Source organism: Perognathus longimembris, chromosome 19, assembly GCF_023159225.1.
Source record: "Perognathus longimembris pacificus isolate PPM17 chromosome 19, ASM2315922v1, whole genome shotgun sequence".
In the NCBI taxonomy this organism is placed as follows: Eukaryota; Metazoa; Chordata; class Mammalia; order Rodentia; family Heteromyidae; genus Perognathus; species Perognathus longimembris.
In genome coordinates this window covers 7460888-7476349 of record NC_063179.1, presented here as the reverse complement: position 1 = coordinate 7476349, position 15462 = coordinate 7460888, and the positions used below count along the sequence as shown (strand labels likewise).

The following is a 15462-nucleotide window of genomic DNA, read 5'->3' as shown; positions in this document are numbered from 1 at the left end:
TTTCCCTAACTCTGAGCCAGGGCATTTTTATTACTTTGGCTTTTAACTTTCATTATTTTTCTTCTTCTTCTTCTTCTTCTTTTTTTTTTTGCCAGTCCTGGGCATTGGACTCAGGGCCTGAGCACTGTCCCCGGCTTATCTTTGCTCAAGGCTAGCACTCTGCCACTTGAGCCACAGCGCCTCTTCTGGCCATTTTCTATATATGTGGTGCTGGGGAATCGAACCCAGGGCTTCATGTATACGAGTCAGGCACTCTTGCCACTAGGCCATATTCCCAGCGCCTAACTTTCATTATTTTTAAGTAGCTGTATAAAAAGTATTTCTGAGACAGGATCTACCTATATAGCAAAGCCTTAACCCTTCCTTCTGGTTCTGCGCACTGTCACTCCCAGCCAGCAAGCTGTGGGCATCTAAAGTATGGGAAGACAGTTTCTCATTCACTGTTTATGACTGTCATACATATAATTTTGTGATGATCTAATATGGATAGTGTCAATACCTGCTCATGGATTTTTCTTTTTAATGAATATTTTAATGTAAAGTTGGAATGTAAAAATACCTCAAACACAAAGCACTGAACAGAATAATAGCCTATTTGTGTGGCTCCATAATTACATGCTCACAGAAGATGCGCCTTAATCACAGGTCTGGATAGATCACTTAGTCTTGGAATCACACAGCTCAAAAGGGGGACCATGTTTTTGTTTTCAATTCTTGGTATAACTCCATATTCTTCAGTTTTTCTTCCCACAGGGATTTACATTAACAGCTGTTCAAACAGAGTAAGATGCTTTTTTCCCAAGTGAATTGAAAAACTTTACAAGGATCCTCCATTATAAATGTATTTTCAAAATGTGTGGGCAGGTAAGGGTCTGAAATATCTAAGTAGTAGTGTGCCTGCAGAGTGTTTTCTGATCACAGTGGCCTTTTGGCATGACATAAATGTCTAAATACAGCAGAAGCACAATGCCGGTTAATGCTGCTACAGCCTTGTCAATACTCTTAACATTTATGAAGTCATTTAAGTCATGAGCAGTTTCAGTCTTTGTTGGAGGTAACTTAAGACTCACCATCTGGGGCAGAGCATTAATAAGCCAAGTCATCTGAAATATTCAAAGGGAAGTGGCAGACACCTCAGACTGGGGATCACTGGGTTTGGTTACAGAAACTTCTAGAGGTAGAGAAGCACCCTGGTCTCTGCAAAGCCGGTGCTTTTGGGGGTGGTATAGATAGGAGTTGATAGCTACAGATGTTGCTGCAGATGATGGCTAGAGATGAGTGGCTGCAGTAGCCGGCCTCATGTCAGGGAAGGTGACAAAAAGGTAGGTGGACCTGACATCCACAGCTCAGCATGACTGACTGGATGCCATTCCAGCTCAAGAACCTGGACTCCAAGAAGTCACATCATGATGCACACATCTCCATTGTGACCTGAACGTCCGGAGAAGAACAGATGAGGCCTGCAGCAGGAGTCAGTTCCCCTCCAAGGAGAGAACGCTCCTTTGTCAACTGTACCACCATGAGAAAGGGCTGCTATTATCCGGGTGGGTTGGAGAAGAGGCAGTCTTTTGTGACTGTTTATATTCTGGATGGGGAGACACCTTGGCATATCCTCCATGCTGGAGGTTAGTTGAAGGTTCAAGTGAGGCCTGGGTGTGGCTTGACAGCAGATCTATCAGTCTGAATTGTTTATAAACCTCAAGGGAAGATCACAGTCATCCGTTCTCCTGTGTACCAATGGGGAAGCAGGAGCTATGGTGAAACCTGGCTTCACCCCAAATCCAGGGCAGGGTGGGGGACATGTAGCCATGATCTCACAGAGCCCAAACATTAGACAGGGAGGCATGAAAATAGGTGGGGTAATGGAAAATAAGCCTTGGAGTGAGAATATCAGGGGCTCAAACACATTGTAATTTTGGCCTTAATGGAAACACACCCTTATTTTATATTCACATAGTGCTTATTCAAGTGGTTAGTCATTAGAATCAGATGTAGAGATCACTACTTCCAGGCACAGAGTCCAGGTTCATCCAGTCATTCATTTAAAGAAATTATAAGTGATTTTGAGAAATAGCCCCTGGCATTGTGTGCCTAATTCTCTGAATGTTGAGTAATGAGTCCAGTAAAAACTTGTAACATGTGACTTTACAGTTAAAAAAAAATTGTAGATCGGCTGGAGATTAAAGGTGACTACCTGATGTCTATTTCTACAACCAGTAACCACATATTCCCAGGGGAGGGCAAGGAAGGAGGTCAGTGGTTCTTAGCATGAGCTCTGCCTCAGACAAGCTGCAGTCACAGGCAGGAACTCCAAGCTGAAGCCCAGACCCAGATTTTGAGTTCACAGTAGACAGCACAAACCCCATACAAAATAAGAATGGTGAAGCACAAAGATTTGTTGAATCTGTTCTATTTTAGTATGTCCAATGTCTGCTGAGTCTGTGACTAAGTAAGATGCTGTGAGGAAGAAAAGCAGCAACCAGAGCAAGACCAAAGGAAGCACCATCTAATGGTCATCTACAACAGTCCTTCCACAGTGGATGCCCTAAAAGCATTCTTACAAAAACAAGCTTTCCTACAAACTGCCCTTCTCAATGGAGTAGTTTGTGGTGGAGTCTAGTTTCAAACTGAAAACCCTCTTATAAAGAATTACATTCAGTGTGTGTGTGTGTGTGTGTGTGTGTGTGTGTGTGTGTGTGTGTGTGTGTGTGTAAATGGAACTAGGAAAATTTGTGGGGTTGGGAGAATGATAAAAGGGTCGACCTTGATCATGAGGCTCTGTATTCATAAACTGACATGTTGAAATGAAACCTCTTTACTACCTTAAAGACAATAATGAAAAAAACCCCTCTTACCTCAAAAACCGGAAGTGGCTCAAAATAGCAGAGCACTAGCCTTGAGCAAAAGAGCTCAGGGACAGCACCCAGGCCTGGAGTTCAAGTTCACCCCCCCAAAAAAAAAAATTTCAAAAAAGGTCCCTTAGTTGCTACCTAGGAGTCTAAAGGTGTAACTCCTTTGAACAACTAATGAACTGCTTAACAAAGTGAGTATCAGGAGTCAGAAACAGATTTTACGCATCAAGCAATAAGGGGAGGGGAAGGTGGGAAAGGAACGGAGAGAGAGGAAGGGAGAGCAAATACAGTCAGCATATAGTCAACTTAATTGTTTAAAAACGGAACTCTATAACTCGAAGGTATGATGAAAGGGAGAAAATGGGGAAGGAATGACGAAATGAATGACACTGATCAAGATCCATTATCTTGGTATTTAATAATAAAGCTTAAAAAAAACCTTCCCCTCTCAGTCATGGAACGTATCACCGAATGCTCCATGGTGCAGCCTTGCCCCTCACAACTCAGGGCTCCATTCCCTCGCCAGAAGGCAGCTGTTGGAGTTGGGATGCTTAAAAAGATGCTTGTGTTTTCATGGCTATAAAAATGAGGGGTTATATTCTCACACATGCATTTATTTGACTTCTAGAATATAATGCTAACAAAGACAATACCATAAGAAAATCTAATTGAGGAATGGTTGAGTAAGGTGCCACCTCCCTTACTATTACTTCTCTTATCTATTTCTAATAATCTACCTCCTGTTCTATGCCTTCTATTTCCTCTCACTTTTGAATGACCCTGTCCTCTAAGCTGACATTAGGTTCCCTTCCACCACTTCAGGAAGTGAAGAGATAAATTTATGAAGAACGGATGAAACCCTTATTTTTATTACATGTCCTACGAGATGGTGATAACGCACTGAATGTATCACTGACCAGGAGGCTCATACCCAAGAACTATGTGGCAATGTATGCTTTCTCTTGACCCTCCAGTCTTACCTTTGTGATTAAAGATGCCTTCCATTTCCATGCTACTTCTAGAGTGGGCGATGCACAGAGAGCCACAGGGCACCAGGCCTTCGGCTGCAGGGGATCGATCAGTGGTGCGCACCAGGCACCAGTCAGGCTTATCGTGGGGCCGTTCCAAAACCTCCACCGTCTGGCCACGCCGGATGGTCAGCTCATTGCTGTTACAAGCTGTGAAGTCGTGGATCACCACTGTCAGCTCACAGCCACCAGAGAGCTGGGTAGAGACAGAAGAAGAGGGACAGGTCAGTAAGTAGAAGTCACTGGGTTTGAACAGGCACTGCTATGAACTCTGTTAGAAATTTCATCTTCTATTCTGCAGTGGGGTTCAAGGAATCCCTGGATGGGTGGGGGGAGGCGCCAAGGCTCTGCTATCCCTACACTTCCTTTGGAATCAGGCAGATGGTAATGTAAATTCTCGTTTAACCTGCGGTGTAATTTTCTGAGTGTTCACTGTTAAAATCAGGTGTAATATTTCATGAGTTTCCACATCTTTTTGTATCTGGAACATTCCTTAAAAAGACTGTGCACTCATTTTTCAAGTTTACAGCTAACTAATGAAAACTGCTTAAAGGCTAGAGGATTACTGTAAGATAGGATGATAAAATGGGAGAAAGCGCTAATCCAGTGCTCTGCTTTGGAATGGTAACTGAGCATTCCCAACTTTGGAGGACCACAGAGACTAAGTAAGCATCGTGTGCAATAAGAAGGAAGCAGACCCAAGAACAAGAAACAAAAGGCCACAAGGCTGGTGACCTGAAACATCTTCCTAGGATCCCTGGAGGGTTCTCTCCCTTTTTGTGCATTGTATTCCATTTTTATAACAGTTCACAAGAACCTCCGGGTAGCCTTTACATACTTGTTAGTATTCTCTAAGTTAAAAAGATGAGCATATAGCACTTTCTGAGGAGGGAGAAAGACTGCCTCAGGTAAAGAGGTTTGGAGAAATCACACCTCTCCTTGGTGAGTCCCATCAGACCCTTCAAGACTTTGGATCCATTTTCTGGCCATCCCATATTTGGTTGCGCTAGTTTTTCAACCTGAAATGCCTTTCTTTCTCTTCTTTCCTCTCACCATGCTCACTCTCATTTCTTATCTGAAAATCTACTAATTCTTAGGCCCTTGGAACCTATCTATAAAAAAAATAAAGAATACGGTTTCCTTACTGCTGGCTATGGTTTGTGTGCTGGTGTGTCTCCTCTTGGACTGTAAGCTTCTTGGGGATAGGACTGATTAGCATCTACAGAAGAAACTTGTGACTGACTCCCTGTCCTCAGGTTCTGTCTGTTTCTCCATGTACCCATGTGGGTTCTCTAGCCACATCTCAGCTACTGGCTCCTGCTGGGCAATTTGGCACACATCCCTCTCCCTCCCACACTGTGAGGCTGGGACATGACTCATTATGTCCCTACTCCCATCTGTTCCTCCTCTAGTGTTGTCTCCTGGGTGATGGTATCACTAGCAAACTACCCAAACTAAACAAATCTTACTCTTTCCTCCTTCAACTGCTATTAAATGGACTCCAGAGTGGCTTTCTGATTACCTTCTTTCCCTGAGGACGGACACACTGATGGCTGCATTTGGGATATTGCCTGTGACCTTCCAAGTGGCCATTTTCAAAATCTTAGGGCCAAATGCTTTGAAATTGGGTTCAAAGTTCCCACAATGGGTCGATCCCTATCCACCTTGCCAGGCTCACGTGCTCACCGCTGAAATGTCCATCTGTTAGTTGGGTTCTACATGTACCAGGTCCATAGCACAACTGTGCACAGAGCCCCCATGTGCTCACCTTGTCTGAGGTCCCTACTCTAGTCCTCTAGGGAGTTAGTTCCCAGTGCTTTGGCCTGTGGCAACTTGTACTTTAGTTCTGAAGTGAGCTCTGTCTATGTGCATGCGTATTTTCTATCCTCATCATCAGAAAGTAGGTCCATTTCATTCATCTGAGAACCATGATGCTCATGCATAAGGAAGGAGGAGAGGGGGCTAGTCTTGGTCACCACTGAGCTTTAAATGTCAAAAATGGCAAGCACACAGCTTTGTACAAAGCAGGCAGTGAATAGCAGAGCTCCTATGAAAGCATGCTTTGTATTTTGTATGCTCTTTGTCTCTCACAAGTATTTAAATGCTTACTCAAGTTTGCTCTAACAGTGAGGGCGATGACACTGAAAATCATTATAAAACATGGCTTTTCCTCTCTTAAGTTCAGGATCACTGTGCCTGACTTCCACCTGAAGAATACTTAGGTGTCCATGTCACCTGAGGGGTGACAGCCACTGAAGCTTCTAGCATACTAGGGACTACTGACTGCTGTATTAAGTGAAAATGTCTTTGAGGATGAAGGAGGAGTGGTCCTGCCTCATGCTGGGGAATACTATTATCCTGTCTGGAGAGTCATACAAATGCACAGAGAACTGGGACTCTGCATCCTCTGCCACTTGCCCATGGTGAGGACTGTACACTGCCTTGTCCTTGATCTGCATTGTCAACAATCCTCCTATTCTAAAAGTCTGTTTCTTTCTTTTTTTTTTTTTTTTTTTGGCCAGTCCTGGGCCTTGGACTCAGGGCCTGAGCACTGTCCCTGGCTTCTTCCCGCTCAAGGCTAGCACTCTGCCACCTGAGCCACAGCGCCCCTTCTGGCTGTTTTCCATATATGTGGTGCTGGGGAATCGAACCGAGAGCTTCATGTGTAGGAGGCAAGCTCTCTTGCCACTAGGTCATATTCCCAGCCCTAAAAGTCTGTTTCTTAACACAAAGAGCCACAAAGAACAAAACAAAGCCCTTCCAGGATCAAATGCTAATGACGATAAAAGGAATGACCTTTGTTAGGCCTCAAAGAAAACACCCACAAATGTTTAATCCCCTTCTAAATTTTCCAATTTTTATGTAGAAAGATCATGCTAAATTTACACTTCCCTCTGAACAATCAAAGGTGCTAATGTAAAAAGGCCAAGGGTAATGGCCCAACCTGGAGGAGTTTTCTTTATAGAACCCACTCCAGATTATGGAAGTAGTTACCTCTGTAACAGAGAGGAGGATTTTTTCCTGTTTCAGGAAAAACAGTATCTGCTGATAAACCCCAGACTTCAGCGGCCTGCCATTCCTCACTGAGCCCTTCTTCTGGCTCCCTGACAGGCCTGCTTGGACGCTGGGCTGGGGGACAGGCCGGGGGCAGGCTTGCCTGCTTTGTCCTACCTCTCTGCCTGCTGTCTTGTTCAGAGTTTTTGCAACTTCAGACAGCATAAGCTGAGGAGGGGTTTGGGTTTGTGGATGGAGGAAGGGGAGAAAGGGAGAAGAGCTGTTCAGGAGGGAGAGTTAAGCTAGACTTTATTTCTGGCATAGATTCAGTTTTGTGTTTTTTTTTAAAGTTCCTTACAGAGTAACTAAAAGTGATTGGAAACATATGTGCAAAGACTCATATACTGAGTTAAAAAAAATCTCAAAGGCTTTCCAGAACTTGATGACAAAACTCAGTCCCAGAAAATATTTCAAACAATGCGGAAATTACCAGTAAAATATATACTTTGCACTTCTCAATTAGTCAGCTGGCTTTGTCCATAAGGAAAAATGAAAGCCATATCATGAAAGGAAGGATTAAATGTATGGTTTTCTCAGAGAAAAGCTGTCCTGTGTGTTTCTGTCTTAATATAAATATTTTAAGCTTCTTGCCAGCAAACATCTAAGAAGACTTTGTTAATTAAAAAGCAATCTCCTTTCTTGATATAAGAACATTTGTAATATCTATTTTGAGGAAACGGTATAAATGACTGCTTTTTGTGTGTGTGTGTGACAGTCCTGGGGCTTGAACTCAGGGCTTAGCACTGTTCCTGAGCTTGTTTTGTTCAAGGCTAACACACTAGAACATGAGCCACAGCTCCAATTCTGGCTCTTTTGCTCACACTGACTTTGCTGTTTTGGCTGGCATTGCGCAGAAATCCTCAAACTTCAGCCTGCTGAGCAGCTCGGATTACAGGTGTGAGCCCCCCACGCCTGGTATAACTACTGTCTTTTTCTTTTTTTTAATAACCTAGTTACTTTTATTTTTTGCCAATCCTGGGGCTTGAACTCATGTGTATTGTCCCTGAGCTTCTTTTTGCTCAGGGCTAGCAATCTGCCACTTGAGTCACAGCGTCACTTTCAGGTTTTTCTGTTTATGTGGTGCTGAGGAATCGAACCCAGGCTTCATGCATGTTAGGCAAGCTCTCTACCAGTGAGCCACATTCCCAGCACTACTGCTTTTTAAGAAGAATTCAGTTGTGTATAAAAGTTGTTTATGTGGATATTTCTACCCCAGTAGCCCAATTTCTTTACATTCCTGGTAGGAGTTTTAAACATTTTATTTATCTAGTTTGAAATCTCATTTTTCTTTTCTAGCTATATTTCATAACGACTCCACAGCATCCTTTTCACTTTTATGTAGTTTACAGTCTTCTACTAAAGACTTCTTACCGTATGCATGTAACTCAGCAATGTTACTCATTCCACAGTCCCATTAATACCTATAAAACTCACATGAGAGATTTAAACATCTTTGAGCTTTTCACCTTTAAGGTATTAATGTGGTAAGTAGTGAGCATGGCAGTAAATTAGCTTTAATTGGGTCATAGGCTACAAATATCATCCATTGTGTGCTTCTTCCTAAGACCAGACCAGTATACTCCAGCAGGCCTAGCTGGTAGCACCAATGACCCAGACTATGGACAACTAGCAAATAGTCTTGAATTCTCTCCAGAATGATTGGACATAAACAATGGCCGTGCTTTCCCCAAAAGAATGAATATTCAATTATCACAAAACAGAATTTTACTTTCTATATTTTCCAAAGAAACCAGTGATATGACTGCCTTGCCCCAACTCTTAACGATGTTAAACTAAACAGAGCCATAGGACTTCTCACTGGTGGACCTGGCCCCAGCCTCCCCTCACTCCTCAGCATCGACACCCTTGTGTACTATAATGAGGCAGTCTGTGTTACAAGAACATATATCTCTCATGGACAATAGCGAACACCTGGGTTGAATTATTAAGCTCCAAAATGAATTTTGAGCAAGTTCTGCTGCAGGAGAGAGCTCGCTTATAATGGTGTGGTAGGCTGTCTTGAAAATGATTCCATTATAAGAATCTAAGGACTAATGGGTTGAAGATTTTACAGGTGGGTATCTGGCCAATTCTGTGAGAACAATTCCAAAGGAATGGAGGAATGTAGTCTAATAAAAGCTATCGTTTTCCTCAAGAAAACTTTTGTATACAGTCATACCCCATACCCTTCAGCCAGTTACATTTAGAAGCCTCCCAAAAGGGTCCTGTGGTTTTGTGAAGGTTTCACACAGAGTAGACCAAAAATGATTACTTGGTTAAAGGGGATTACAGAGTACAGCTGCATTACTGGTGATGGTCACACACAAAAAGGCAACCACAGGCAGCCAGCACAGTTCCCTGAGTAAATGCTATTATACCCTGGGTTCTTACCACTGCTGGGCAGCTTCAGGGAAGCTGGGCCGATCAGCAGCCATCTTAACAATACACACAACAGGCCTCTCAGGCTCCCACCAGTGCCAAAGATGGTTATGTAAAACCAAGTTTAAGGAGAAGTGTTCATGAAAACCTGCAACTTCAAGAGTTTAAAAGAGGACTACTGTGGCAGGCTCTTACACATGGGGTATACACAAAAAACTGACTGAGAACTTAAAAATGGTTAAGGTCATAAATTTTGTGTTATAGCCTTTTAACTACAATGGGGGAAAACAGTAGTGACAACAACAAAAAAAAAAACAGAGAAAATATTTTTCAAAACCATCACTTTAGGAGACTCTACACATTTTGTCTACAAAAGAATTAGTGATTGCAGTATTTGGGGATATAACTTCTGCTCTTACTAACATGCCCACATACTGGTTTTCTTTTTTCTTTTTTTTTTGGCCAGTCCTGGGCCTTGGACTCAGGGCCTAAGCACTGTCCCTGGCTTCTTCCCGCTCAAGGCTAGCACTCTGCCACTTGAGCCACAGCGCCGCTTCTGGCAGTTTTCTGTATATGTGGTGCTGGGGAATCGAACCTAGGGCCTCGGGTATACCAAGGCAGGCACTCTTGCCACTAGGCTATATCCCCAGCCCCACACATACTGGTTTTCTGATGTGAAAAGAAATCTTGGAAGGCCTTCTTAGATGAGTTATACATGAATTACATGAATACATGAATATTAGTTCTAAAAAGGCAAACTTTAAATGTAAGAGAAAAAAAATCAAGTAAGGATAGCTCATACATATATATTTATACACACATACATGCATATATACACACACACATACACACACACATATAATATGGCTTAAAGGGTTTGTAGAAGCAGACCTGGACCAATGCCACATTCCCCTCACTTCTACCATACTAGAATGAGAGATGCTGTGCTGTGCTGGCCAGGAGCTGCAGGTGGCACTTAGTAATTAAAAGCTCTGTTACAGTGATGTGTGTGTATTGGGGGGGGGGGGGAGGGACATGGATGGATGACACAACATCCATTTTTGTGTATTTCTAGGCTCTGGAAAGCAAGAAACTTTTAAAGATAATTTCACCCAAAGAAATTCTGGATTTCCTTCCCATTTTTAAGGGGGGGAAGCAATTCTGAAGAACTAACATTAACCAAGTAACATTACCTTGTTGACTGGGCCCCTTAACCAGGAAAGAGCCTTAAAAAAAGCAAGCTGCATCACTACCTTCAGTAGTAACTTTGATCATGGCATCTAAAATTTACACTAAGAAGTACATTTCAGTGCCCCATCATTTTTATAAACATTATAAATTTGCCACATTTCTTAATCAAACTTTATTTTCTTACAAATATCTGTCTTTACTTAGATATGTGTCTTTCTACTTTAGTGTGGTAATTTTTTGATTGGGTAAACTTATCAAGGACTACATTTATTTTGCGGTTTTATGAGAGTAGTCAAAAAACTAGCCAAGAAAACGCTATGAAAAGCCATAGTCACGTAGAACAATGGAAAAAAAATTAGCGAAAGGAAGAAAGAAATATCACAGGTAATCAGCTCTCAGTGGCTTAGTGGTAGAGTGCTTGCCTAACAAGCATAAAGCCCTGGGTTCAATTCCTCAGCACCACATAAACAGAAAAAGCTGAAAGTGGAACTGTGGCTCAAGTGGTAGAGTGCTAGCCTTGAGCAAAAGGAAGCCAGAGACAGTGCTCAGGCCCTGAGTCCAAGCCCCAGGACTGGCAAAAAAACAAAAACAACAAAATCCTGTGAGCTAAAGGACCTATCCTGTGAATACTCTCTGTATAGGGCCTATGGAGACAATTAGTTCATTAGATTAAAGATTAATAGCCAGGAAAACACTATACAAGTCTCTATCTTCTGTAGTAACTGTGCCAGTTCAGTACATAGTGTATTGCTGGTGAATCATCAAAGTACATGAGGCCAAGCACTAAAACTGTATAATTCGTTCTCGGGACAGATGCCAGATCCTAACAATCGGTTTCCAAATCCACTATGTCTCTGAGTGTCCAGTTAGAGCAAAGGTAGGTCGACTTAGGAAGTAGTAACCAAGTAGTAACCAACCTCCCTGTTGGGAGGAAGTAAGCAACTATTCTTTACCACAAAGACAAACACAGACAGGTAATACAGGGCTTCCTTCCACTGTGCTAGATGGGGCTCACAGACTGATGAGAGGAGTAGCATTGTTATTCCCATTAGTAGATAGGAAAACCGAAGCCCAGATCCCTGAGGTAATTTGTACAAGATCACCAGATGCTGTGGTGTAGAGGCCACACAGAAACTACAGGTCTGTTGGTCAATGTATCCTTGTTCTCAACCATCAGCTCTCTGACATACTATATACTCTCCATTACTTCTATGTACACTTTGAGCATAGAAATATCAACTGAGATCTTAGTACTCTGAGGAGATGAAAACCATGCTCTATCCTGTGAAAGACTTCTGAATTAAATGACTCCCTTTTGTGCTTACATCAGCAACCTACATGAGGTGCTGGAAAATGCAAAACTGAAGAGGTTAGGAAGTCAAGTGCCTTCTCTGAGTAAAAGCAGGAGCTCTGAGCTCAAGCTGCAGAGTTCAGGCACAAAGAATGCAGTACTTCCTCAGGCAAATGCCAGCATTTTAAAACTGTTATATTTCATTCTTCAAGATCATGAAATAAAGAGTATTTAAAAATTGGCATAAGCCATTTTACAGACTAACTTGACTTTATAATTCACAGATGTCCAACCAAGTTTTTGCAGTATATAGAACATCATTTGACAGAAAAAGCTGACTTTTAAAATGACATAGTCATGTCTTCAGTATGAAGTTACAGCTTAATACAGAATAATGTGACGTTGGGCACTGGTGGCTCACTGTAATCCTAGCTACTTAGGAGGCTGAGACTTGAAGACAACCTAGGCAGACGAATCCTTAAGACTCATATTTCTAACCAGCAAAAAGCTAAAACTGGAATTGTGGCTCAGGTAGTAGGGCCCAGCCACGAGTAGCAACAGAGCTGAGTATGAGTGGTACGAGAGCTGAGTAAGAAATCTGGAGCTCAAGTCTCATTACTGGTACAAAAGGAAAAAAAAAAAGAATTAACTCCAGCTGTGGACTCATATATTCATGCTATAAGCTTGGGTGGAGTTGATGCAAAGTATCAGTCTCAATTGGATTCTTCTCTCCAAAGAAAGAACTATGTCACCATAGGTCCTAGGACTGCTCACCAACGGCCTGCTGCTTGCGCCTTTTTGGCAGGACACTTCAGTTTACTTAGATGACATGCATGGCCCCCATTGTCTGTCCTCTCCCTCTCCTTCCCTACCTTTCTTTCTTCCGCTCCCTCCCATCTCTTCTCTCTCCTCCCCATTCTTTAAGAAGAACTGGGGTTTGAACTCAAGCCTTATGTTGCTAGGCGGGCACTCTTCTTGAGCTCTGCCCCCCAGCCTCACACTACTTTTCTCATATCACAAATTTTAGTTAAATGATCACAGACTAACAAGGCAAAGAGTTATAAAAAATTAGAAAATATATACTTCCTTAACATACCGAACACATTTAGTTCCATTTTCAGCTCTAGTATGAAATAATAGGGTCTGGAAGATGACAGCTGATTGAATCCACATTCCAATTCTAGCTTCGGCTTCCCGGGCCTCATCTCCTCAGTGCCCCAGGGCGGGCTCAGCTTACCTCAGGGAGATGTGCTCAGGACAGATGAGATAAGAATCTGGAAACCATTTCTTTCTTTTTATTTTTTGGAACTCAAATTATATTTTCATAAGATTATTTTGTCAGCCCAAGTGCTATGAATATCAGTAAGAATTGGTGTTAAACTCACTTTGGGAACAAAAAGATCGAATATTTAAAACTGATGTCCTCAAAGGAGGAAATGTGCTCAGAGAATCTGTGGCTTGTATCCTGAGTAATCCAGCAGAACTCTGCTGACACTGCTCCCTGGACAGGGGTGGGAGCAGGGGCCCTCTGGAGCCTTTCCTGAATGCTCTTAACCTAAACCTTTTGTGCTTCATCTGAAGATTATTAACAGCTCTGGCGGATAACTAACTTTTCTCTCAGAATTCTCCAAGAGCCAGAGTAAAAAAACATCCCCCCACCCAGTTTCTGAAATGGAACCAAATTCCACGATAACGACTAACTCACAACAGACATGACATAAATTAAGTTGAACATGCAAAATGTCATGGACTTCCCTTGCCAGACCATCTGCCCACATCATCAGAGGCTGCTTAAACTTTAAATATGCAGGGGGGAGAGAATCTTGCAACTCAGAAAAAGTTGCTGTTCCAGGAGAAAAGGGTGGGTAGTGGATAAGCTTTGTTTGCAGAAACAAAGCATTTCACATGCTGACTCGTGGCAAGAGGTAAGTCCTTAATTTTCACAACACATTCTTTCTCAAGTCATCTACTGACCCGCCAGAGAAGCACAAACAGGGCAAGGACTAAAAGCAAGCCTTTGGCCACATCTCTTGAATGCAAAGTCACTAACCTGTAACACAGAACTAAAGACAGCAAGTGAATTCTAACACTTAGGCAGATGTGTGGTGTTCACCCCCCCCCTCCACTTTAGAGCCTGTTAAGAAGACCCCTGGTCTCAGTGCCACCACATCACTACTTCAAGACTGCTAGGATGAGTAAGGCCGAGTGAGTGAGAAAATGCACCGGATGAGGAGATATCATCACAGATAAAATAATCAAAGGGAAGTATTTTTAAATTCTAATACCCCAGTAGATCCTAGGGTAACATGATTCATTTCTGCAAACCTATACTTTTGGTAGTGATTAGTCTTTCTTTTATATTGAGTATAAATAGAAATGGCTGTTCCAAATTTATGTAAGCCCTATCAAGGTATAACAGACTTGAGATAGTGCTTGTTTTATTATTCCTAACTCCAGAATAGAACCTTTCCCTATAATTTCTAATCTGCACATGTCTCTCACACTTTGGGGGTTGGGAAAGAATTCTCCATCTGATAGTAGGCAAGGTATGGCCCTGTTTATCTACATCTACCTCTGCATGACAAGCTGGAGACTCAAGAGTCCCTTACGGAATGGAGGGACATTCCCAGACTCACACAGCAACCCATTTATCTGTATGCTACCTGAAAAATACAAGTGACCTTGTTTTCTAGGTCAACCTTCCAAGATCTAACTACTTTACATTTATCTCACTGGCAATTTTCTTCTAATGACTCATTAATAAATGATTATGAACTTATAAACTTATTTTAGGGCAAACCCAGAGTAGACCCATGTAAATGTACCTTATTTATTTATTTTTTTTTCAGTGCTGGTCCTGAGGATTGAACTCAGGGCCTGGGCACTGTCCCTGAGCTCAAGGCTAGTGCATTTTGGCAGTTTACTGGAGATAAGAGTTTCACAGACTTTCCTGCTCGGGCTGGCTTTGAACCTTGTTCCTAACATCTCAGGCTCCTGAGTAGCTAGGATTACAGACATGAGCCACCAGTGCCCAGTGAAAACATACCTCCTAAGAATGTAAGCTTGGATTGTGAAGTGATTCTCAAAAGAGCACCCGAGAAATTACCTGCATGTAAACACCATCATTTTACACTTAGCAACTATGATGTCTGTTTCATGCACTGACTAGGTAACTCAACCCCACAATTGTTAAAGAAACAAAAAACATCTCTCCAAAATAACTGGAATTCCAAGTTCCAACTGTATTTTTGAAAAGTACATGGCTATGGGATGGGGCCTCATGGAGAAATGCTCTTAGACACCGAATGCTTGAAAATGTCTTTAACTTACTTATTTTTATTGCTATTTAAATAAATAAATATCTTCTGAATGCTAATACATAGGCTGTGAACAAAACAAGGCATAAAAAAATTCTCTAGTCCTACTATGTGAGATAGTTTTAAGGACTTAGTGGTATAAAAAAGTAGAATGAAAAACACCCTCCACCCCCCATATTCACACGAAGTATTTTGAAAATGAAATCACTGGAGCAAATCAGACTTTTAAATCTACTTACTTTCTGTCCTAGGAACTATAATGCCAAATATGAATTCTGAAAAACTCAGTAAGAAATGGCCTAACTGGGCCATCCAAAATAATCCCCAACTGCTCCCAGTCACTTCTCAAG

At 42.1% G+C, this 15462-nt stretch overlaps 1 protein-coding gene across 3 annotated transcripts in view; it reads right to left on the bottom strand.

Annotated features, from left to right (window-relative positions):
• Trio (trio Rho guanine nucleotide exchange factor) overlaps positions 1–15462 on the bottom strand; it is a 272642-nt gene that overhangs the window by 68749 nt on the left and 188431 nt on the right. For all 3 annotated transcript variants that reach the window (XM_048368060.1, XM_048368061.1, XM_048368063.1), the window contains one exon: positions 3833–4076. In XM_048368060.1, the coding sequence (XP_048224017.1) occupies positions 3833–4076 (244 nt within the window). The remainder of the gene's footprint in view (positions 1–3832; positions 4077–15462) is intronic.